Source organism: Heterodontus francisci, chromosome 3 (assembly GCF_036365525.1).
Source record: "Heterodontus francisci isolate sHetFra1 chromosome 3, sHetFra1.hap1, whole genome shotgun sequence".
NCBI lineage: Eukaryota > Metazoa > Chordata > Chondrichthyes > Heterodontiformes > Heterodontidae > Heterodontus > Heterodontus francisci.
The window spans coordinates 117,009,012-117,033,575 of NC_090373.1; the positions used below are offsets into that span (position 1 = coordinate 117,009,012).

Sequence of the window (24,564 nt, forward strand, 5' to 3'; positions counted from 1 at the left end):
CTTAATGCAATGCAAATGTGAGTGGCAGAGTTCTATATGAGTTGGATTGATCTTGGGAGGCAGGCGAGAATGCCAATGCCATTGGAAATGTCAGGCCTAAGGATGACAATGGCATAGAGGTGTGTTACAGGAGTGATTATGATGAGGAACTAATCAGAACTCCATCAGAAAAGATGATTTTGATGATGAACAGGATCTGAGGTCTGAAGGTACATGAAGGATCAAGCAGTACTCCATGGTTGTACATTGTTGGATACAGTCAGAGGGAGCAGCAGAAAAGGGAAAGGAATCAAGGGTCAAAGTATTAAGTTTCTAGCAGGAGCCAATCAAGATGGCTTCAGTCTTTCTCGTGTTAAGCCTCATCAAGATCAGGCTCATCCATGATTTAATTTCAGACAAACAACAGTAGTCCTGGGAATATATAGCTGAGCTCCATTTGCTACATAGGGAAGTTTTATTTTCTATTTTTTTCCCTCTCCCAGAAGATAGATTCATAGAACCATAAAAGTTTGCAGCACACCAGGGAGCCATTCAGTCCATCGTGCCTGCACCCAGCTCTATGCTACAGCAATCCAAAACCAATCCCATGCTCCACAATCTACTCTTAGCCCTCTATCTTTGTTTGCTTCAAATATTTATCCCATTTTACTTTAAAAGATACAATGGTCTTTGCCTCATTTACATTTTTGAAAGAAGACTTGGCTTAAACAAAGCTGTGCTTCTCTCACCGTTCACTAATTTTATGTTGAGTTATGGATTCTAAGAGTTTTCCCACAATGGAGGTTAGACTAACTGATGTAGCAGGAATGCCCTAACAGTTGCCTTAAATATGCCCTCAAAATGGACTCAGTAATCAGACTGAATGTTAGGAAGTAAAAGGGCTAATGCAAGTTAAAATATGAAGGCTTATACAAACAAAATATTTTTTTTTACCATAAATAGAAAGTAAGCCATTAAGACCACAGGTCCACTCCTCACTGGGGGCGGCACAAACATTTCCTATCTTACTTCGACCTGTGCTTGACTACTTTTGTTTTAATCAAAGATCTGAAAAGCTCGAGACAAAATGACTAATGTGGTATGTCTGAGTGCTGATACTTCATTGATTTGGAACCAACAAGTGTACTCATAGGGCTACATGACTGACACTGGAAGAGCTGAACTCTTCTAATATATTTGAGTGTTAAATGTGTGTGTTAAATGGCTACTCTCCTGTCCCATGGCTCAATTTGTATATTTAAGGAGGTTTGAAAATTTTTAATTAGAAATTTGCTACCTCCTCTCTGACAGGGTCAAGAATATGTCACTTTACCTTGAGTCCTGCTAACTTTTGCTATGGTTGAGAAGTGCTGCTTGGGGTCCTCATTATGGACTTCAGTGACGAGCATAAACTGGCCATTTTTTATTAATGTTTGTTTTTGGAGGTAGAAAATCCTAAGAACAGAGCTAAACACTGACCGTTAGTCCATTATCTCTTTCTAATTGTATCAGCTTTCCTGCTGGAGTGATTAAACAGGGAAATAATTTTGTTCTGTGTGTTTTGTTTTGCTATGCTGTATCGTGGATTTTATCTTCTAATCTTAGTTTTAAATAGATGTGGTCAAATATTAGATTTATTGCCGTAAATAAATGAAAGTATCTCTCCAAAAACACTCTGATATCTAAAATGTAATCAGTTGGCAACAATGAGATATCAGTAACGTAATTTTAATTGGCATAGTTCACTTAAGCTTGTGTCAGTTTTAAAGGGCAACACTACATTGAATGGCTTACTTGCAGATTTTGATTTGCTGTTGTGCTCACTGTCTTCATTGCTCAGTGAATGAGGCAAGTTTACTTCATTACCTATTAGGAAAAACAAAATGCATTAGTGTTTAAATCTGTTCATTTTATTCCTTGTTGAAGAAGTACAGTAACACTTTGTTGTTAAAACAGTGAAAGAAATGTTAACAATCTTTTCTGGGTTACAGTTTTTTCAGGTTAGCATTGTGAGTATGATTAGTAGAATTATTCAGTGAGATTAAGGTGTGACAACAACTGGGTTCTTAAGTGAATTTTTGTTGAGATTTAACCTCAAACTACAGGGAAAAGCATTTAGCAATATGAACATTGGCTCATAGCCTGCCCAACAAGCATAACATCAAAATTCCAGAGCATGATGCAAAATATTGCAATAAATTTTCAATATATCTTGCATCTCCTGTTCCAAGTAACACAGTAAACAAAAACAAGCAACAGCTTTGATGTAAGAGGTTGACTTGAGTCAGTACTCCTCCGTGTTGAACACGACTGGAAGGAGTACTGAGGGCAGCAAGGGCACAGAATTTACTCTGAGTGGGGGACTTCAGTGCCCATTACTAAGGGTGGCTTGGTAGTGCTACTACTGACTGAGCTGGCTGAGTCCTGAAGGACATAGCTGCTAGAATGGGCCTGCAGCAGGTGCAGCTCCCAGAATACAGCCAGTGACATCCCAGATAATGTGCAAGAGAGGTGATGGTTCATATATTTTCCAATTTTCTCCATCTCCCCTCTTTGGTTGATTATCATGGAAATGAGAGAAATCATATATGATTTGCCAGAGTATACCTAAGTAATTTATGTTGGTTGCACACAAATTTAACCTCTCATTAACCAATATTCCCTAATGTGTGTTCTGTTCACACAAGGGGATGGATATTGTGCAGGAGGCGGGGCTCCCAGCGCCAGGTCGAAAAGGCAGGGGGAACCACTCCTTTGCATTTTTTCAGCTCCCCAGAGCGATCGTCTGGTCTTTTGGGGTGAAAGTTTAAGGAGGTGGGATCCCCATCACTTTAAGACTTAATAGTGATGGGGATCCTTCCCCCAAGAGCTGCGGCCAATCACAGGGCCAGCATATCTGCAGTATGGACAGTGCCATTGGGAGTGGTGGGCACTGCTGGTACTGCAGAGGCCTCGGACCCAGGCCCAGCACTGGAACCTCAGTCAAGACGCAGGTGAGGTGGGATCGCCAGGGCCAGTCTAAAAGGCCCCGAGGTGGGCATTCTGTCCAGGGGGAGGGAGGGTTCCGGGGAGTGAAATGGTTCCCAGTGGGGATCCTTCGTGGACCACAAATTGCCATTAATAGGCAACATTTAGGGCCTCAATAAGCCTCTGGGCAGGAATGCCGTCGTCTGCTTATCCCATCCCCAGGAGAATTGGAACTGGCAATGCCAATGTCGTGTTCCGTGGCGGCTGCTGCAGCTCTGATGCTTTGCCCCCACTCCACCAACCACCACGAAACTCACCGTCGGGAGGACAACAAGATTTGGCGCAAGAGGTTTGGATGAAAAGAAATTAAATTTTTCCCTCCATTTTAAAAAATTTGTTTCATGGGATGTGGGTGTCACTGGCAAGGCCAGAATTTGTTGCCCATCTCTAATTGCCCTTGAAAAGTTGGTGGCGAGCTGCCTTCTTGAACTGCTGCAGTCCATCGGGTGGGGGTACACCCACAGTGCGGTTCGGAAGGGAGTGCCAGGATTTCGATCCAGTGGCAGTGAATGAATGGTGATATATATTCAAGTCAGGATGGTGTGTGGCTTGGAGGGAAACTTGCAGATGGTGGTGTACCCATGCGTCTGCTGCCCTTGTCCTTCTAGGTGGTAGAGGTCATGGGTTTGGAAGGTGCTGTCCAAGGAGGTGTGGTGAGTTGCTGCAGTGCAACTTGTAGGTGGTACACACTGCTGCTGCTGTGCATCTGTGGTGGAGGGAGTGACTGTTGAAGGTGGTGGATGGGCTGTTGATCAAGTGGGCTGCTTTGTCCTGAATGGTGTTGAACTTCCTGTGTGTTGTTGGAGCCGCATTCATCCAGGCAAGTGGAGAGTATTCCATTCTACTCTTGACTTGTACCTTGTAGATAGTGGGCAGGCTTTGGGGAGTCAGGAGGTGGGATGCTCACCACAGAATTCCCAGGCTCTGACCTGCTCTAGTAGCCACAGTATTTATGTAGCTGCTGCAGTTCATTTTCTGGTCAATGGTAATCCCCCAGGATGTTGGAGGATTCAGCGATGGTAACGCCATTGAATGTCGAGGGGAGGTGGTTAGATACTCTCTTGTTAGGGATCGAGATTGCTTGGCATTTGTATGATGTGAATGTTACTTGCCACTTGTCAGTCCAAGCCTGGATGTTGTCCAGGTCTTGCTGCATATGAACATGGACTGTTTCAGTATCTGAGGAGTTATGAATGTACGATATTCAGTACCAATCAGCTGCAAACATCCTCACTTCTGACCTTATGATGAAGGGCAGGTCATTGATGAAGCAGCTGAAGATGATTGGGCCTAGGACACTATCCTGAGGAACTCCTGCAGCAATGTCCTGGGGCTGAGATGATTGGCCTCCAACAACCGTAACCATCTTCCTTTGTGTTAGGCATGACTCCAACCCATGGAGAGTTCCCCCCGATTCCCATTGACTTCAATTTGGCTTGGGCTCCTTGATGTCACACTTGGTCAAATGCTGCCTTGATGTCAAGGGCAATTACTCTCATCTCCCTCGAGTTCAGCTCTTTTGTCCATGTTTGGACCAAGGCTATAATAGGGTCAGGAGCCAAGTGCCCCTGATGGAACCCAAAATGGGTGTCATTGAGCAGGTTTTTGCTGTTTAAATGACACGATAACACAGTTGATGAAACCTTCGCTTTGCTGATGATCGAGAATAGACTGATGGGGTGGGAATTGGCTTGATTGGATTTGTCCTGCTTTTTGTGGACAGGACATACCTGGGCAATTTTCCACATTGTTGGGTGGATGCCAGTGTTGTAGCTGTACTGGAACACCTTGGCTATGGGTGCAGCTAGTTCTGCAGCACAAGACTTAAGTACTACAGCCGGAGTGTTGTCAGGGCCCATAGCCTTTGCCGTATCCAATACTTTCACCAGTTTATTGATATCACGTGGAGTGAATTGAGTTGGCTGAAGACAGCCATCTGTGATGCTGGGGTCCTTAGAGGAGGCTGAGATAAATCATCCATTCATCAATCCTGGCTGAAGATGGATGCAAATGCTTCAGCCTTTTCTTTTGCACTGATGTGCTGGGCTCCCCCATCATTGAGGATGGGGAGATTTGTGGAGCCTCTTCCTTCGGTTAGTTGTTTAATTGTCCACTACCATTCACCATTGGATGTGGCAGGACTGCTGAGCTTTGATCTGATCCGTTGGTTGTGGGATCGCTCAGCTCTGTCTATTGCATGCTGCTTCCACTGTTTGGCATGTAAGTAGTCCTGTGTTGCAGCTTCACCAGGTTGGCACCTCTTTTTGAGGTATGCCTGGTGTTGCTCCTGGCATGCCCTCCTACACTCTTTATTGAACCAGGGTTGATCCCTTGGCTTGATGATGGTAGAGTGGGAGATTTGCCGGGTCATGAGGTTACAGATTGTGGTTGAATATAATTCTGCTGCTGCTGATGGTCCAAACGCTTCATGGCTGCCCTGTTTTGAGCTGCTAGATCTGTTTGAAATCTATCCCACACAACGCGATGGAGGGTATTCTTAGTGTGAAGATGGGACTTCATTTTCGCAAGGATTGTGTGGTGGTCACTCCTGCCAGTACTGTCATGGACAGATGCATCTGCAACAGGTAGTTTGATGAGGACAGTGTCTCGTAGGTTTTTCCCTCTCGTTTCCCTCACCACCTACCACAGGCACAGTCTGGCAGATATGTCCTCCAGGACTCGGCCAGCTTGGTCAGTAGTGGTGCTACTGTGCCACTCTCTGTAATGGATATTGAAGTCCCCCACCCAGAATACATTCTATTCCCTTGCCACCCTCGGTGCTTCTTCCAAGTGGTATTCAATATGGAGGAGTACTGATTCATCAGCTAAGGGAGGGCGGTAAGTGGTAATCAGCAGGAGGTTTTCTTGCACATGTTTGAGCTGTTGCTATGAGACTTGATGTATTTAGAATTTAGAACATTACAGCGCAGTACAGGCCCTTCGGCCCTCGATGTTGCGCCGACCTGTGAAACCATCTGACCTACACTATTCCATTTTCATCCATATGTCTATCCAATGACCACTTAAATGCCCTTAAAGTTGGCGAGTCTACTACTGTTGCAGGCAGGGCGTTCCACGCCCCTACTACTCTCTGAGTAAAGAAACTACCTCTAACATCTGTCCTATATCTATCACCCCTCAACTTAAAGCTATGTCCCCTCGTGTTTGCCATCACCATCCGAGGAAAAAGACTCTCACTATCCACCCTATCTAACCCTCTGATTATCTTATATGTCTCTATTAAGTCACCTCTCCTCTTCCTTCTCTCCAACGAAAACAACCTCAAGTCCCTCAGCCTTTCCTCGTAAGACCTTCCCTCCATACCAGGCAACATCCTAGTAAATCTCCTCTGCACCCTTTCCAAAGCTTCCACATCCTTCCTATAATGCGGTGACCAGAACTGCACGCAATACTCCAGGTGCGGTCTCACCAGAGTTTTGTACAGCTGCAGCATGACCTCGTGGTTCCGAAACTCGATCCCCCTACTAATAAAAGCTAACACACCATATGCCTTCTTAACAGCCCTATTAACCTGGGTAGCAACTTTCAGGGATTTATGTACCTGGGCACCAAGATCTCTCTGTTCATCTACACTACCAAGAATCTTCCCATTAGCCCAGTACTCTGCATTCCTGTTACTCCTTCCAAAGTGAATCACCTCACACTTTTCCGCATTAAACTCCATTTGCCATCTCTCAGCCCAGCTCTGCAGCCTATCTATGTCCCTCTGTACCCTACAACATCCTTCAGCACTATCCACAACTCCACCGACCTTCGTGTCATCCGCAAATTTACTAACCCACCCTTCTACACCCTCTTCCAGGTCATTTATAAAAATGACAAACAGCAGTGGCCCCAAAACAGATCCTTGCGGTACACCACTACAAACTATACTCCAGGATGAACATTTGCCATCAACCACCACCCTCTGTCTTCTTTCAGCTAGCCAATTTCTGATCCAAAGCTCTAAATCATCTTCAACCCCATACTTCCGTATTTTCTGCAATAGCCTACCATGGGGAACCTTATCAAACGCCTTACTGAAATCCATATACACCACATCCACTGCTTTACCCTCATCCACCTGTTTGGTCACCTTCTCGAAAAACTCAATAAGATTTGTGAGGCACGGCCTACCCGTCACAAAACCGTGCTGACTATCGCTAATGAACTTATTCATTAGTGTCGAGTCAATGTTGAGGACTCCCAGGGCAACTCCCTTCCGACTATATAAAACTGTACCGCCGCTTTTGGAGAGCCTGTCCTGCCAGTGGGGCAAGACGTACCCTGGTATGGTGATAGTGGTGTCTAGGAAATTGGATGTAAGTTATGCTTTTGTGAGTATGATTATGTCAGGCTGTTGCTTAACTAGTCTGTGGGACAGCTCTCCAAATTTTGGCACAATTCCCCAGATGTTAGTATGGAGGACTTTACAGGGTCGATAGGCCTGGGATTTTCTCTTGTCGTTTCCGGTTCCTAGGTCAGTGTGGGTGTTCCATCCGATTTTATTCCTTTTCAACCTTTGTGTAGCTGTTTGGTACAACTGAATGGCTTGCTAGGTTATTTCAGAGGGCAGTTAAGAGTCAGCCACACTGCTGTGGGTTTGGAGTTACATGTAGGTCAGACCAGGTGAGGACGGCAGATTTCCTTCCCTAAAGGAACATTTGTGAACCAGATGGGTTTTTACGACAATTGATGGTAGTTTTGTGGTCACCATTACTGAGATTAGCTTTCAATTCTAGATTTTAAAAATTAATTAATTGTATTTATTAAAGGTGCATCAAATCACCTTTATGCTCCCACAGAAAACTCTAGGCCTTTAGGAATGATGTGAGGGGCCTGAAGAGGGTGCAGAGGAGATTTACTAAAATGGTTCCTGGGATGAGGGATTTTAATTAAAATGTTAGGTTGGAAAAGCTGGGTTTGCTCTCCTTAGAACAAAGGAGATTGAGGGAAGATTTAATAAAGTGTACAAGATTATGACAGGCTTAGCTAAGTTCGACAAGAAAAATCTGTTCCCATTAACAAATGGTACAAGGACTAGGGGACACAGATTGGAAGTTTTGGGCAAAAGATACAGGGGGAATATGAGGAAGCACTTTTTTACAAAGCGGGTGGTAATGACTCGCTGCCGACAAGCGGAGATGATCAATGACTTCAAGAGGAAATTTAATGGCCACTTGAGGGAAATAGACTTGCAGGGTTACGGGGATTGAGCCAGGGAGTGGGACTGACTGCATAGCACTGTGGAAAGCTTGCATCGACTCGATGGGCCGAATGTCGTCCTTCCATGTCGCAAGTGACACTGATTCTAAATTTAAATTCCACCAGCTGCTGTGGCGAGATTTGAACCCGTGTCCCCAGGGCATTAGCCTGGGTCTCTGGATTACTAGTCCAGTGGCATTACCACTACGCCACCATCTTCCTCATGAGTCTGTTGTAGCTCAGTTGGTGGCACTCCTGCCTCTAAGTCATAAAGTTCTGGGTTCAAGTCCCACTCCAGGACTTCAGCACAAAAATCAAGGCTAACACGCCAGTGCAGTACTGAGGGAGTGCTGCACTGTTGGAAGTGCTGTCTTTTGGATGAGATGTTAAACTGAGGCCCTGTCTATTTTGTGCAGTTACTGAAATTAGCCAAATGAGCTAACCCACACTCCTTTGGACAATTCAACTTGTTGAAGTAAATAGAACAAACTTTGGCATCATATGATTTGTGAAAACTTTGAAGACACTTATTTTGGGAAAAAAAAGCTTCCTGATATTTATGTACGTTATAGGGGTTGAATTTCTGGGGATAGATGGGATTCTATTGATTGTCCACTAATCTCAACAGATTCATGGACACCTCGGAAATGTGGTGTGAACACTATTTCTCTGGGGTTACAGCTGATAATCAAGTCAATCCTGTAAAAACTAATGGCAACAAACTACTAAGCATTAACTACATGTCTGCGCACTGTTGTAATTATCATGATCTTGTAACTATGTAACATTCTGCTGTGGTTTCTTATTGGCAACAAATATAGGTCTAGAATTTTCTGTAGGAGCATAATCCGAAGTTGCACATGATTTGATGCCCATTCACGTGTCAGTTTTGCCACATTATGCTGCAGTTCCCTGTGTGTCTGATTAGACAACACCAAAGCATTAAAAGCCAGCATGATTACATTAGCCCAGAAATTGCTGTGGGAGTTGGGCTTTTCCTATTACTCCTCAGACTATATTAGTTTTGCACCTCAAATTGCTGGAAATGGAAGCTGGTAACAGGGCGCTGAGGTCAACGGGGCATCTGGGACCTCTATATGAATATCAGGTCCAACATTCTATCTCCTTAACCAATGAAATTGAATGAAAGAGAAAGAAACAGAGCAAATGACAGGGAAGGAAATAGGGTGAAATAGTTCAATTAGATTCCAGAAGAAAAATCAAGAGGGAAAGAAAAAAATAGATTAGCAGAAAGAGACAAAGAAAAAGTAAGAATTGTTTTTTTTAAAAAATTTGTATGAACAATTTACTCCCTGCAGAATTGAGACTCCACAGCTTCAATTGTTCTTTTTCTAGGCCTTCGAGATTGAACAGCATGTTAGGTCCAGATATCACGTTATTAACATGGCCCATATGATGTGAAGTAGCAACCCTAAATAACTGCAGCAAGATTAATTTGTACGCTCAAGGGAAGGTTGATGGTGAGGCCAATGGCAATTCATGGCATTTTCCCATCCTCTCCACAAATTGCTTGGATGTTTTTTACAATAACAACAACTTATATTTATATAGTGCATTTCATGTAATAAAATATCCCAAAGTGAGCATTATAAAACAAAGCATGACACTGAGCGATGTAAGGAGATATTAGATCAGATGACCAAAGCTTGCTCAAAGAGGTAGGTTTTAAGGGGCATCTTAAAGGAGGAAAATGAGGTAGCGCGGCGGAGAGGTTTAGAGAGGGAATTCCAGAGCTTAGGGTCTTGGCAACTGAAGGCACGACCACCAGTGGTGGAGCGATTAAAATTGGGGATGGTCAAGAGGCCAGAATTAGACGAGAGTAAGTATCTCGGAGGGTTGTGGGGCTGGAGGAGATCACAGATAGGGAGGGGTGAGGCCATGGAGGTATTTGAAAACAAGGAGAGAATTTGAAAATCAAGATGTTGCTTGACTGGGAGCCAACATAGGTCAGTGAGCTCAGGGGTGATATTAGACATCAATAATGGCGAGCGCCATGAAGTTGCACTTATTTTCCAAGCAAATTCTGAGCCAATGTAATGAGCAGAGTATTTAGTTAGTTTTGGTACTGATTAGTTTCATAATCCAACTTCGCACTGATGTTGAGATAAAGATTCCCTAAACTCACTATCCCAGTTTCCCATAAGTGCGGTGCAATCCAACTCTGTGAAAAGAATAGTGTAGTAATATCACTTCGAGCCATAGAGACATAACGGCATAGAAGGAGGCCATTCGGCCCATCAAGACCATGCCAGCTCTCTGTAGAGCAATCCAATCAGTCCCATCCCCTGGCTGTATCCCCATAGCCCTGGAAGTTTATTTCCTTCAAGTGCCCATCCAATTTTCTTTTGCAATCATTCATTGTCTCTGCTTCCACCACCCTCGAAGGCAGCAAGTTCTAGGTCATTATCGCTACCTATGTAAAAAAAAAGTTCTTCCTCACATTCCCCCTGTATCTCTCGCCTAAAACATTAAATCTGTGTTCCCTAGCCCTTGTACCATCAGCTAATGGGAACAGCTTTTCTTTGTCTACCCTATCTAAACCTGTCAGAATCTTGTATACCTCTATCAAATCTCCCCTCAACCTCCTTTTCTCCTAGAAGAACAACCCCAGCTTCTCCAACCTAACCCTGTAGCTACAATCCCTCATCCCTGGAACCATTCTGGTAAATTTCCTCTGGACCCTCGCATCCTTCCTAAAGTGTGGGTGACCAGAACTGGGCGTAATACTCTAGTTGTGGCCTGACCAGAGCTTTATAAATGTTCAGCATAATGTCCCTGCATTTGTACTCAATACCTCTATTTATAAAGCCCAAGATCCCATATGCTTTGCTAACGACTCTCTCAATATGTCCTGCCACCTTCAAAAATCTATGCATATCAACCCACCAGGTCCCTCTGTCCCTGTACACTCTTTAAAACTAAACCATTTTGTATATATTGCCTCTCCCTATCCCTTTTACCAAAATGTATCGCCTCACATTTCTCTGTATTAACTTGCATCTGCTGCTTGCCTGTCCATTCTGCTAGCCTATCTATGTCCTGTTGCAGTTGATTGTTATCATCCTCACTGACTGTCACACCCCCAAGTTTGGTATCATCGGCAAGTTTTGAAATTTTACTCTGTGTTCTAATATCCAAGTCATTTATGTATAATCACAAAAAGCAGTGGTGCTTGCTCTGAACCTTGGGGAACACTGCTGACTGCTGTCCTCCAGTCTAAAAAAAATTGTAAGCATGATTGTAGTTTTGAATTCACCTTAAACCCAAAAGTCTTGATCATTAGAGACTGCCAGGGATCTCTAGATCGCGAGGGCACATGGGTGCCCAGACAGCACTACTATAGAATTGAGTCCTTTTTTTGTCTTAGACTCACTAGTCCTACAAAAAGATGTTTTTTCTATCAACATTAATTGAGATAACGGATGGATATTGCATTTTTCTTCCGGTGATCAAGTATCCTCTCCTACCAGACTGCAAGGATAATGGATACATATTGCATCAGCAAAGTTGGGTTCCTTTTGAAACCTGGAAAAATCGCAGACACTAAATCACCAAAAATCAAATGCCCCCTCCCCTTAAGTTTAAAATAAAATGGCAGCTATCTTTGTAGCAGGGGCTGATGAGTGCTGTTTTTATTCCACCTAAACATAAGGCAGATTATAGAAAGAGTCTGCATTTGAGCAGTGGAAAAGGGGAGGCGGTGGCGTACTGGTATTGTCACTGGACTAGTAACCCAGAAACCCAGGTATTGCTCTGGGGACATGGGTTCGAATGCACCACAGCAGAAGATGGAATTTGAATTCAATTAATAAATCTGGAATTTAAAGCTAGTCTAATGGTGGCCATGAAACCATTGTCGATTGTTGTAAAAACCCATCTGGTTCACTAATGTCCTTTAGGGAAGGAAATCTGCTGTCCTTACCTGGTCTGGCCTACATGTGACTCCAGATCCACAGCAATGTGGTTGACTCTTACATGCCCTTGAATTGCCCTCGCAAGCCACTCAGTTCAAGGGCAATAAATGCTGGCCTGGCCTGCAATGCCCATATCCCATGAATGAATAAAAAAAAAGTGGAGCATATTGTGGTTCCTTGTTTCTACACAGGACAAATTATACTAAAGCTGAATTGGACAAAATTTGTGCTTTGACAAATTGAACCTATTTAAAGTGCCTGGACTTTCGCCTCGCACGTACATTGCATGCTTCCTTTAAATAGTAAAACAACTGACTGAAGCTTCTAGTTAAAAGTAATAATGTCATTTTACAGAAGTAGACGTTCATAATTATAATCTTTTGACTTGCTGCATTTGCACCAGTGAATTATCTGTAAGTTCAACACTGTGAGTTCATTGAGAAAAAAATCTATGCGTTATCTGGCGACAAATACAAATATTTGTTCTGACTTGCATGATTTGCTCCTTTGATGCTTCTTAATATTTATTTCCTCCTGAAGTGGAGAGTCTCGGTAGGATTACTTTCTCTTCTAATTACTTCCACAGTGGTTTCCTTAAAAAAAAACGTTTGTCTCCTGACAGAAAATGTGCAAATTTCAGGAGCAGTTGATCTAAAGCAATTTGTGGAATTCTCGTTAGTTTCACTTGTAGCAAGCTGTGCATCCCTATCCATACACCAGTAGCTCATATGTGCAAGTTACCAAACAGCCACAATAAAACCACGTAACAACATCATTATGTTGCAGTGTTCTGTAAAATGTGTTTGTATGTAGGTATGTTGATTAAGGATAAGATTCAATATTATGTATCTTGTTTTTAAGTATTGAACATCGGTTTTGAACTTGTACCTCCAGTTCAAAATGCTATCTTGCAGACAAGCAATACCATTTGTTAGCACACTGGTCTTTTACCTCTGGGATCTGGATTCAGATCCAGCCTAGACAGATGTAATGAAGATTCCTTCTGTTTGACTTTCAGAGACCTATGTGAAATGAGTCTGGGCACTTTTTCCCAGTTCTTTGTGGCATTAAATTGGCAATCTTGTTCCAAGAATTTTCGTGGGCAAGTGTCACACAGCTTTAGTCAGCAGTGCTCTTCTGAGGTGAATTGTTGGCTAAAGTAGAAAGAACCTTGCGCTGTATCTAACCATGCATGCTGTTTCTACTTGAGGTGCTGACAATGAATGCCTGAAATGGGAAAGTTCTATTTCAAAACATAGATATTTTTCATTTTGAGGAGCACAAAATTCACCAGCAGTATGATTTTTGCAATGAATATTACATTCTGTACCATTATACCTGTGACTCTTTCAGGTAAGTAACAAGAGAATGTATGAGAAATCCGTAATTAGTCATCTTTTTGGAATTGTAACTGGTGTCGTGAAGCAGTCCAGACTTCAGTTACAAGTGGCTTTTCTATAAATCAGTAATAAAACTTTTTAAAATGAATCCTTTTTGAAACCAGTTTGCAAAGTACAAAAAAATGAGGCATTAGCTGTCAGCAGCAACCATTACACTGGTTGAGTGTTCCATAGTTCAGCAAATGGTCAGAAAATGTCTGAAATAGTTTATTGTGTTAAAATATACACTAACAGAATTGATAAGCATGAGAAACCGTCTTTTTGTATCTATTAATCAGGATACAGAATTAATTAACTTTGATTCATGGATTGCTTATTGCTCCTAATCACTATTTGCACTCCAGTTATATTTATGCATGCATATATGGATTGAAGATATGCAACTTCTGTTTGTATCTTAGCAAAATTAACCTCTTAATAAAGAATTTTTTCTAAATGCTCTCAATTGTTAATTACATTTCATCCATGTGAGTGAATTGTATTTTGGTTATAAAACTCAATTTGCAACAATAATGGCCTTGATTTTGCGGTCAGCGGCAAAGTAAGGGCAATGGCCGTTGACCTCAAAGAAAGCTGCGCTGAGAGATCTGTTGAACTCTGTGGTGAGAAATTTACCTGTCTCAACATGTAATTAATTGCAATGTTCTTTAATGGGGATTTCCAAGGTCAAGCTGAGGTGATGTTATTAAGATGTTCAAGCAGCCAGTCACATTAAAGAATTTTCACAGAAGGCCAAGCAGGAAACGAAAAGCATGAATAATCAGCGATATGAGAGCGGAAAAGGGGAAGTTCTGCCGCATCTGAGATTTCACTGATTGCTGGCTCGTGGCGGAATTGGGTGGAGTTAACAGCGCAACCTGTGGTGGAACAGTGAATGATAGAACACAAGTTCAAGATTTCTGCATGAATCTGCGCTTGTGCTAAATCCTGAAATTTCAGTCAGATTCAGAGGGAGAATTATGGTAGATGCTGACAGCTCGCCATCAAAAATCCCACAAATTCTGGGTCAAAAGGTCTTGGGTATTTTTATGTTTTGTGCATTTTATATGCAAATCATCTAAGCAATTCTGTTGCATACAGAAGCCTGTATTACTAACGCACATGCGCACACACACACACGTACACACACACGGCTGGATTTTATGGGCCCCCCTGAGGCGGGGTTGGAGGCAGGGGGTCCGTAGAATTGCGACGGGAGGCGGTGGGGTTGGGTGGGGTGCGGGGAGTGGAGCAGAGGGCCTGTCGCCAAGTGATTTTCTCTGGGATGGGCTAGGCTGATTACAGCCTTCTTGCCAGAGGCCAATTGAGGCACTTAAATGGCCTATTAATGGGCTCTTGCCTCCGCCTCTGGGATTTAACAACATAAGATCATGCCGGGGTGGCTCAGAAAGGCTGAGGCATGGTTCACCCGCCTTTTTGGCCTGGTGCCAGGAGCCCCGCCAGCTCCACAACATCCAGTCCAGTGTATCTGAACACAGCAATCTGATAGCTATTGTTGCCAAGTTTTTTTCTGTTGCAAACTATACAAATAAAAATTTACATTCAAATAGCACCTTTCACAGCTTTGGGATGCCCTAAAGCACTTACAGCCAATGAGTTACCTTTTGACATGTACTCACTGTTGTTTTGTAGGTAAATGTAGCAGCCAGTTTGCACAGGGCAGTCTGATGAATGACAAGTTAATCTGCTTTGGTAGTGCTGACTGAGTGATAAAGATTAACTAGAATATCAGGAAATTATCTGTACCTCTCTTTTACAAACATCTGAATAGGCAGTTGGAGTCTAATTGTAATATTTTATCCAAAGTGCAGCATTTCATAATAGTACATGAAGTGTTTGTCTTGGTTACGTACTCAAGTGCTGAAGTAGAGTTTGAACCCATAGACTTCTGACTACGAGGTGAATGTTACCACTGAGCAAAGTTGACACAACACTGTTGGGCTGGATTTGGCATTTGGAAGCATTCTGCATGACTTTTTAAATAAATGTATCGTGTTGTCATGTTAGGCCCCCACCTACCAAGAATAAGGCACATTAATTTTGTAATGAACTTTGATCATGAACTGTTACTGGAGTTAAGAAAGAATCTGTTAAACAGATCAGCCGTGGCTGGAAAATACATTTGCACAGTGTTTGGAAGGACAAAGCAGCCATTCCCTGACATTCAACCCACAATGGACTTTTGAGCACCAGACGTTAAGTGTGAGGGAGCTCGTATTCCAGGTTGACTGCTAAAATGGCCGAATAAACAAACGGGCATGGTCAAACCAGATAGTCACATGACGAACCTGCTGGGCAACCTGAGTTTTTTGAATTTGTACAAATAGTTTGGGAAGAAAGTCTGTTTGCTTCTGGACATAGAAGATCTCCTGTCTGCTCTCATCTCTTTCTCACAAGCCTCTGAAGACACATGAATCCCAAGAGAGAAAAGTCTCCTACAGCAAACAAGGTTTAAGAAGAATACTGGGCCGCAACGAAAAGCAAGATCTACCTACAATCAAGGACTCGACAGTGAGCTGGAAGAACCGTAACAAAAACTCTTCAGTTATTGTCTCAAACTTGTCCACTTTATTTTTCTTCTGCTCTTTTCTGTCTCTGTTTGCATTTGTGTATTGTGTATGCATGCTAGCGTGGGCGCGTCGTGTATCAGTAGGCGCAAACCAAATTAGAGTGTAGGTTTTTAATAAATTTAAACTTTTCTTCTTTAAACCTAAGAAAGCCTATTTGTGCTGGTTTCATTGCCTTATAATTGGAAAGTGGTGAACAAGGATTCACCAAGGGGGAGCTACAAAAATATGGTGTGTTTAAAATTAAACCCTGTTACAGTAAGACCAGGTGAAGGCTGAAAGGGAACCCTAGACCTCTTTCTCACCTGGTCATAACAGTGTAGAATTACCATTTTAGTGCTGTGTGTTAATGCTTTGAGGAAATATGCTATGAGGCTTTTTGGTCTTCGAACATGATCCATGCCCACATAGTGAGGACCTAATTTGAGCTGAACCTGTCTAGGGATCTCCTAAAGTACTTCTGATGGAATGAATATTGCAGAGCTTGATAACCAGTGGTGCTTATGCTTTGCGTATAGACTAGTTCAGAATGACATTTTTAGTTTATTTCTCGTTCCCCAATCTGGAGGAGTGTTGTATGCTCTTCGAATGGAAAATAGACAATATAGCTTCAACATAAAGTGTAACCACACTTCAAATAGGACCAGTGATCACCTTGCACTGAAATTAATTGTCAACTTTGTCTGTCTATGGCATTACTTCATCGAGTATAAGCTGCAGCTAACTAGAATAAATATTTCAGAATAAAATATGAACTTACCGCCATAGCTTTTTATGTTATAGGCTGGATATACATATCTGATAAAGTCTGTTCCGTAAACCAGGTTCAAAGGCAGCAGTAGCAGAAGAGCACCAATTTCTTTTGAAACCATGTTGCATCTGTAAGGTAACAAAATGGCAACAATCGAAAATAGGATTCAGGGCCATTATTTTAAGAAGTATTTGTTACAACTGTTAAAATTTGTGCAGCAATGGAGTATATTTTCCTCCATTATTTTCATTAGCAAAAATGACTGATAAAATAGTTTTTTGTTTCAAGGTTGTACTGACATGTTCACTTATGTCTGTGGCTAGAGGAAAATAGGTCTGATTTAAATATTTGGATTTAAAATGTGCACAAAATGTTTTTGTTCCAAATATGTGGTGCTCTTTTAAATATTAAATGATATTCATGATCATAGCTGAAAGGTGTTATGTGAGGTGTATAGTTTCAAAACTTGTTTATCAGTTTCTTAGATTGTATCTTGCTAAACTGCATGATGCTGGTAAAAGAAAAAAAGTCTGCAATCCATAGTTTGGAAGCAGGATTCTGACAAAATTGATCATTTATAAATTGAACTACAGGCAGAATGTCACTGCAGATAGAATCAGTGAGTCTGCACTCTGGTTTCCTCATTCCTTTGCATGTTAACACAATTTTAAATGGAACATACCAGTGTGTGTTGTCTTCAGGAACTTGCTTCAGTAAAGATTCCCCAACAGATTGTCCTCTGAACTGGTGGAGAGTACAGCAGTGGTATACTTTCAAGCAATGAATACTGCTGTATTTATATGGAAGAGAATCTATAGATATCTGTATATTCTGTGGCTCCTCCTTTTAAAATGGAAGCATTAATTATGCAGTCTACTTTTTTTTTTAAAACATCAAAATGTTATATCAGGTTAGGGAGTTTCTTGTGGTTAAAGTTTCCTTGCATCCTTTGGGAGTGGCCTTTGGCTGTTACAAAAAGTTTCAAATCCAAATGTAGAAATGTAAATTTTGATATGCTTTTTAAAGCTAAATTTAATATTTAAAAAACTTTTATTTGGTTAAATCCAAAAGCTTGCCAAGATAAAAGAGATGAAGTCTTTTTGCTAGCTGTATTGATCTGTTTTGAATAAGAATGCTTAACTCTTCACAGTTACATAATTAGAAGTTCCAGTTAAATAATATATTTCCATAGGTCTTTGTTTTTCTTTTCTGAACATAGTTATAATCCAAGCAGTACCAATTATACATATATCAATTTTGCGCCAACTTGGTGATTCCTTTATTGGCTAATTGGAAGAGCTACGAAAATGGTCAATATCTTTAGGCAGGCAGAATTTAGTTGACAAAGTCGATTGGCAATGGTTAATTATCCACTGCTAAAGGGACAAATATATTTTGAAGGGAGTAAAGTTTGGGATAGTGCCACAACACTGTAGAAACCTTTCTATGACCAGTGGTGTTTTCTGGAATCCTGGAATCACCCTTATAGAGAATGCTTTCTCCTCCCAACCATACCCCGCCGCCCGAGAAAAGGCATTCATTCAGTACTCTGACCATATTAATTTACATAGATATTTAGACTCACAGTCCAAATTAAAAATGTTATCCAAATTGTGAATGACAGCAAAGCATTTTTTAGATGTAGCTTTGGATTTTTGTATTTCTAAACTGGCCTGTCTTTAGTTGCTTGACATACTGTAGATTCACATGTAGGAATCAAAGGTACGCACAATGAAGATCTTCGGAACACACTGCTATATTCCAAAACTTTTGATATAATCATTATTAAAGGGATCCTTTTTTTTTAAAAGGACAAATGTTATGAATTCACACTACTGAAGCAGAGCTTCATGTGCTGGAATGCATCTTGGGAATCTGGTCCAGAGGCCAGCATGCTTTGCAGGATTTCAAAGCTAATGTACAGAAGATTTTGTGGGATGTGCTGACCTGTGTGCTGAAAGTCCTGATATACCCTCCTGCTGTATGAATCATCTGGAGTGTAAATTTGTATAAAGTTTTTCGCATTGGTCGCAAAGGCCGGATTATAAAGTGAATCTCATTTAGTGAATATCTGGTTAAAATGCATAACCTATTGCGTTGCTATATACAACCTGTTACAGTACTTTTTTTCTCCCTAACAAATTAAAGACAAGTATATTAAAATGTTGAAAACCAAATGACAGATGAACTGGTGCTGTTGTGCATAAAATATAGTGTTTATAAAGATTACACAGTATATCCTATTTGGAGCTTAATTTCTGAAGTCTGATGTTCCAGTTTGTGATCTGAAGTTGTAAATTAAAGCAAAAACAAATGCAGTTTGATTTGGTGCTCTTAAAAGTGTGCACCTGAAACACCATTTGAATCACTTTCTTGTGAGCATTATTCTATACTTATAATGTGAATATAGATGAAGTATAGAGATTAATATTTGTTACTATTAATACTGTTTAGCTATTTGCATGGTTGGTCAATTTAATATTATATCTATAATCCTATATTTTTCAACTCCCTGCAATTATAATGATGCAGACTTTAAGATTGCACTGCCTAGAATTAAATGATTTTTATTTGAACTTTTGCAATATAAGATAGACAGCACTTGCTGGTGCCCTGATTTTAAAATAAAACTGAAAATTAAGTACGGTAATTGTTTCTGACTAGCTAGACACCATTAACTGTACTGACCAAATGACTAATGGACCATTATTGGATGTCATGTAGAATTTATAGTTTCAAAGCTGTACTATCAGTAAGTAATATCAAACTGAACTTTTCAATCAACAATAATTCACCTCCGATTTATTGACTAATTGGACATGATATATAATGTCTTCCATACCTACTTGTGCACCAGTTGGGCTACAAATTTTATGTTGATATGAAGTGATGTGGGCTTTGCATCAAAACAAACTGTGTAATGCAGGTTGCCAAAACTGAATCTGAACAAAAAGTGGGATCAGGTAGTATGTATGTATGTAGTATGTACAATTCCATCACAAGTTTTAAAATTTCCACTGCAGTCCAATGGGCTTTGATTTCAATCCTGCCAATGTTAGTAAAGAATCAACTTTCAAGTTGTTCATGTTGTTCCATGGTTTAAAATTCTGAAAGTATTTGAAGACCAAATGAAAAAAAAATAGTGAATTTTGAGATGCGTACACCTGCCACTTAAGTACTGGGATACCTGAATTATAGTAACTGGAAATTCACTCCCAGATAATTTTTGTAGTTTGTGTTGCTAGATGCCCAGCACAGTGTGAAAAGTGGGCACCTATACAATGACTCATAACTTAATACTGTTGTCGACCTTTGAGAATTTTTGACCAATTTTCCACAGAAGGGAATTAAAAATGACATTTAAATGTTGGATTTTTACTATTTTTATTATTCTCCATATCCCTTGATTCACACAAGTTAAAAAAGGCACTGAGAATGTTAAATATTGAAGAGATGGCTTTGTTGTTTCCCTATAGACTGTAAATAATCAGTTAACTCATCTCTCTCGGCAATTGATAAGCACCTAGCATAAAGTGTTCGGATGGCCCTGTTCCTTTCTGGCTGTGAACAGAGTGTAATAACAAACAAAGAAAGCATCATGGGCAGTCAGATCCAACACAGGTTGCAAAAATCAGGTGTTGAAGAACAAGCTTTGGCAAAATTAAAAGTAGCATTCTGAAGAGCAGTAAAGTAGTTTTTTTTCAAGTCAAGTAAGATGACCCACTGTGGTGAAGCATAGTGTGTTCATTATTTTGTTATATTGCAAAAAACAAGTCATGTTGATTCAGGTAAATGAGCTTGTTCATAATTGTTTTGCGGTCTGTTCACCTTCTGTGAAATAAAGCAGCTTAACAAATTGTATCTGATTTTGTATGTTTTCTCAGTCCACCTTCAAAGAGATGAAAGCACACAGATGAAAGACATGAATGGCCGGTTCAGATCACAAAGGGATGATACTGTTACTCTCCTGGGTTATGCTATCATATAGTTAGATACTGGGCAGTGTGAATACATTCCTAAGTGTAAGGCACTTAGACCAGTGGAAGTAACAGCACCACTTTATCCAGCAGAATATCCAGGACACAACGTTAACCTTGTAACATCTGGTATCCAAATGTAAATATATTTTCATTAATCTTGATAAATTGTTCATAACAGTGATTTGCCCACCATTTTGAAGTGGTACAGGTTCAAATAATTGCCTTACTTTTGATGATTCTTTAGAAGTGCAATCATACTACATTATTAGTGTTAGAGAAATACTTACTGCTTTGCACCAATGCAAAACCTGTGTAAATCTGGAACAAAGCAATGTTAGACTTCCTTCCTAGCTGTGCTTCACTCTGATGTCAGGATTTATACTATAATTGTAGTTTAAATGCACTCCAAGTGCAATTCTCTCTTACTTAATAGACTACCAGCCCTTACCACAGTTTTTGTGCAGGAAAAGTTTAGAATGTAAGTGTGCTTTGATTTTGTTGGGGGATTGGTAAGCACAGCTGGCTCGAGTGTGATGCAGGAAGATGCCAATAGTGCAGGTTCAATCCCCATACTGGTTGCAATAGTTCATGGAGACCTGTCTCCTCACCTTGCCCCATGCTAGCAAAGTGGTGACCTTCAAGCTGTACATTACCAATTCTTTCTCTTTAATGGGTAGAGATGCCTTTGGGAATATGGCTAGAACAGCAGCTTTGATTTTGTGTTCAGCATCACCTGCCGCTCCCTCTCTTGCCCTGAATATATTTTCCTGAATGCAGTAGAAATATTAACATACTCTTTCCACCAGATTTCTTCACATATCTGCTTCAGACTCATCCGCAATAAGTTCTCCTCAGAAAGTATTTGAATTTTTAAGTTTCTTTTTAGTTACTAATGTTGGGTAAACAGGTGATCCTAAGTGAGGGCTAAGAGTTCAAATCTTTTGTAGATCTGTCAATGGAATTAAATTGTAATCACATCCCTTCTTAATCCCATGTTTCATGTTCTCAGTAAAGTGCATGGTGAATGGATTTTGTTGGCAAATTAAAATGTGGATGAAGTATATTAAAGGGTGGATAACAAGATGACAGATGAACCAGTTCTCTTTGGCATAAAATATAGTATTTACAAAGATTACATGGTATATGCCATTTAGCATTTAATTTTGATGACTCAAGGCCCATTATTGTCAATATTAATACAAAAAGAAATTCACTTTTCTTTCATCATTTCACCAATGCATGTTTTACAGTTTGAATAATTATTACACTGTTGGGGATACAGTGAAACCTTAATTAGTTGTACTGTCATGCAGACCCCCACCTGCCTTAAACTGTTGCTGGAGTGAGGAAATGATTTGTTAAGTACATCAGCCATAGCTGAAAAAACATTTACATACTAACAGACAGTGCTTGTGGAGACAAAGGACCATTTCCTGACACATCCAACCCACAATGGACTTTTGATCAGCAGACATTGACGGTGAGGAATCTCACATTCCAGGATGACTGCTAAGATGGCCAAATCCACAAACCGACATGGTCAAACCAGCTAGTCACATGACTAACCTGCTGGGAAAACTGAGTTTTTTTGGAATTGTACAGACAGTTTGAGAAAGAGAGACTGTTTGCTCCTGGACTGAGAAGACCTCTCCTATCTGCTCCCACCTCGTTCTCACGGAACTCCAAATCCACTGAAGACGTGAACCTCGAGAGAAATGTCTCCTACATCAAACAACGTTTAAGAAGAATACTGGGCCCCAATGAAAAACAAGATCAACCTACAATCAAGGACTCTACAGCAAGCTCGAAGAACAGTAACCAAAACCATCTTCAGATATTACCTCAAACTTTTCCACTTTATTTCTTCTGCTCTTTTCTGAACCATCTGTATGTGTGTTTATCGCATATGCATGCTAGCTTGGGCGCATTGCGTATCCGTAGGCATTAACTGAATTAGAGTTTAAGTTTAATAAAGTTCAACCTTTCTTCTTTAAACCTAAGAAAACCTGTTTGGCTGGTTTCTTTGCCTTATCATTGGAAAGCAGTGAACAAGGATTTACCAAGGGGGAACTAAAAACACAGTGTGTTTAAAATTAAACCCTGTGATGGTAAGACCAGGTGAAGGCTGAGAGGGAACCCTAGACAAATTTCTCACCAAGTCGAAACATGTACTCACTTCAACTGCACTCTCAATTATCTGCAATAATTGCTGACAGGAATCAGGTTTTAGTTTTGTACAAACCACCTGACTGTCTTAATTGATGTATTGCATACTTTGAGTCCTAAGTCCAGCATAATGTATTGTTTTAAATTGATCTCCCATGCTTGCTAATGAGTAATGCCCATACACTTCTGATACTTAAGTCTGTGTCAGGTCAACAGTAGAGGTTGTGCTTTTGGGTCCCAAAGAGCATTAAGAGTTGGGCTTTTTAAAATCAAGACTATTTCCTTACCTTTTATATTCATCCACATCTTCTGCTTGCTTTCAGGGAAGTTATTTAGATTCAAAGGAGTCATTTTCCAATTTTGCTGTATAGTGGAGAGATTTGACCAGCTGGAGTGTACAGCAAATTCCCTTACCCCCAAATTTCCAATATGTGCTCACAGCTGCAAGGCTTCCTGCCAGTAGCACAGCATCAGAAAATTCATGACATAGTGCTTTGCTTATCAGAAATTTGGATGTGAATAGGGCATGATAATCTGCGTGCCCAGATTACCATTATATATGCTTTGCTCACACAGAGCTCTGCGCCAGAATTACTCATTTTTTAAATTTATGGGGGAGAAATTCAACTTGCACTGAAAATGAGAGAAACACGGGCACAGAGTTGTCAGCTGTGGCTTAATGGTGGCATGTTTGCCTGTGTCAGAGGTTGTGGATTCAAGTCCTACTCTAGAGGAAATTGGGTGTCAGTGATACCATTTAAAGGCAGCTTCTCTAAAAGGGGAGGTGCAGTGCCTTTATTTAAGTGAATCAGTGCTGTGCATTGCCAATGGCAGGTAGACTTAGTGCAGCAAGACCTGTAACTGTAAGAAGCCAACTATACTGGCAAAGCCTAGAATGCCTCCTCGTGCTTCGCTGCATTCAAGAGGAAGCTGATGGATTGGTTGGACTGAGTGAGGAGTGTATCCATTGCCTTCGATGCAGAAATGCACTGCAAATTTATGACATTGCTAATGTGAATTGTTGCAGCCTTGAATGACCCTGAGGCATAAACATTCAGGGCTATAGGCACCTTCAGAGCCTAAGGCTTTATTTGTGATTGGCCCTGTCCCCTCCCCTCCTTCACCACCACGTCCCAACAACTGCAGGTCCCAGAATCCGTGAGTTTCTGTCCTTCCTACTTCTCGTCATCCAGTGCCAAAGGCAAAATGAGCAGCTTACCTGTATTGGTAGAATGTAAGTTTTTGCAAAATCCCCTGTGCGGAGATCATCCTGCATACATTCATGGGGCTGTTACTGCTGTCTGATGGCTAAAAGTAGCCTGGAGCAGTCTAATAAATTGGATTGAATTTTTCAAGGAGGTGACTAGATGTGTAGATGAGGGTAGAGCAGTTTATGTGGTCTACATGGACTTCAGTAAGGCTTTTGATAAAGTCCCGCATGGGAGATTGGTTAAGAAGGTAAGAGCCCATGGGATCCAGGGCAATTTAGCAAATTGGATCCAAAATTGGCTCAGTGGCAGGAGGCAGAAGGTGATTGTTGAGGGTTATTTTTGC

General features: G+C 41.0%; 2 protein-coding genes across 2 annotated transcripts in view; one reads left to right on the plus strand and one right to left on the minus strand.

The window, feature by feature from the left end:
- nt5dc1 (5'-nucleotidase domain containing 1) overlaps nucleotides 1-24,564 on the plus strand; it is a 706,882-nt gene that overhangs the window by 99,710 nt on the left and 582,608 nt on the right. The gene's annotated exons all lie outside the window — the stretch shown is intronic.
- LOC137353530 (collagen alpha-2(IV) chain-like) overlaps nucleotides 1-24,564 on the minus strand; it is a 79,597-nt gene that overhangs the window by 50,545 nt on the left and 4,488 nt on the right. Inside the window, exons 5-9 of the mRNA XM_068019903.1 lie at nucleotides 21,418-21,611; nucleotides 19,854-19,910; nucleotides 16,874-16,992; nucleotides 15,166-15,210; nucleotides 1,774-1,845 (exon numbers count right to left, since the gene is read on the minus strand). Of these exons, the coding sequence (XP_067876004.1) occupies nucleotides 1,774-1,845; nucleotides 15,166-15,210; nucleotides 16,874-16,992; nucleotides 19,854-19,910; nucleotides 21,418-21,611 (487 nt within the window). The remainder of the gene's footprint in view (nucleotides 1-1,773; nucleotides 1,846-15,165; nucleotides 15,211-16,873; nucleotides 16,993-19,853; nucleotides 19,911-21,417; nucleotides 21,612-24,564) is intronic.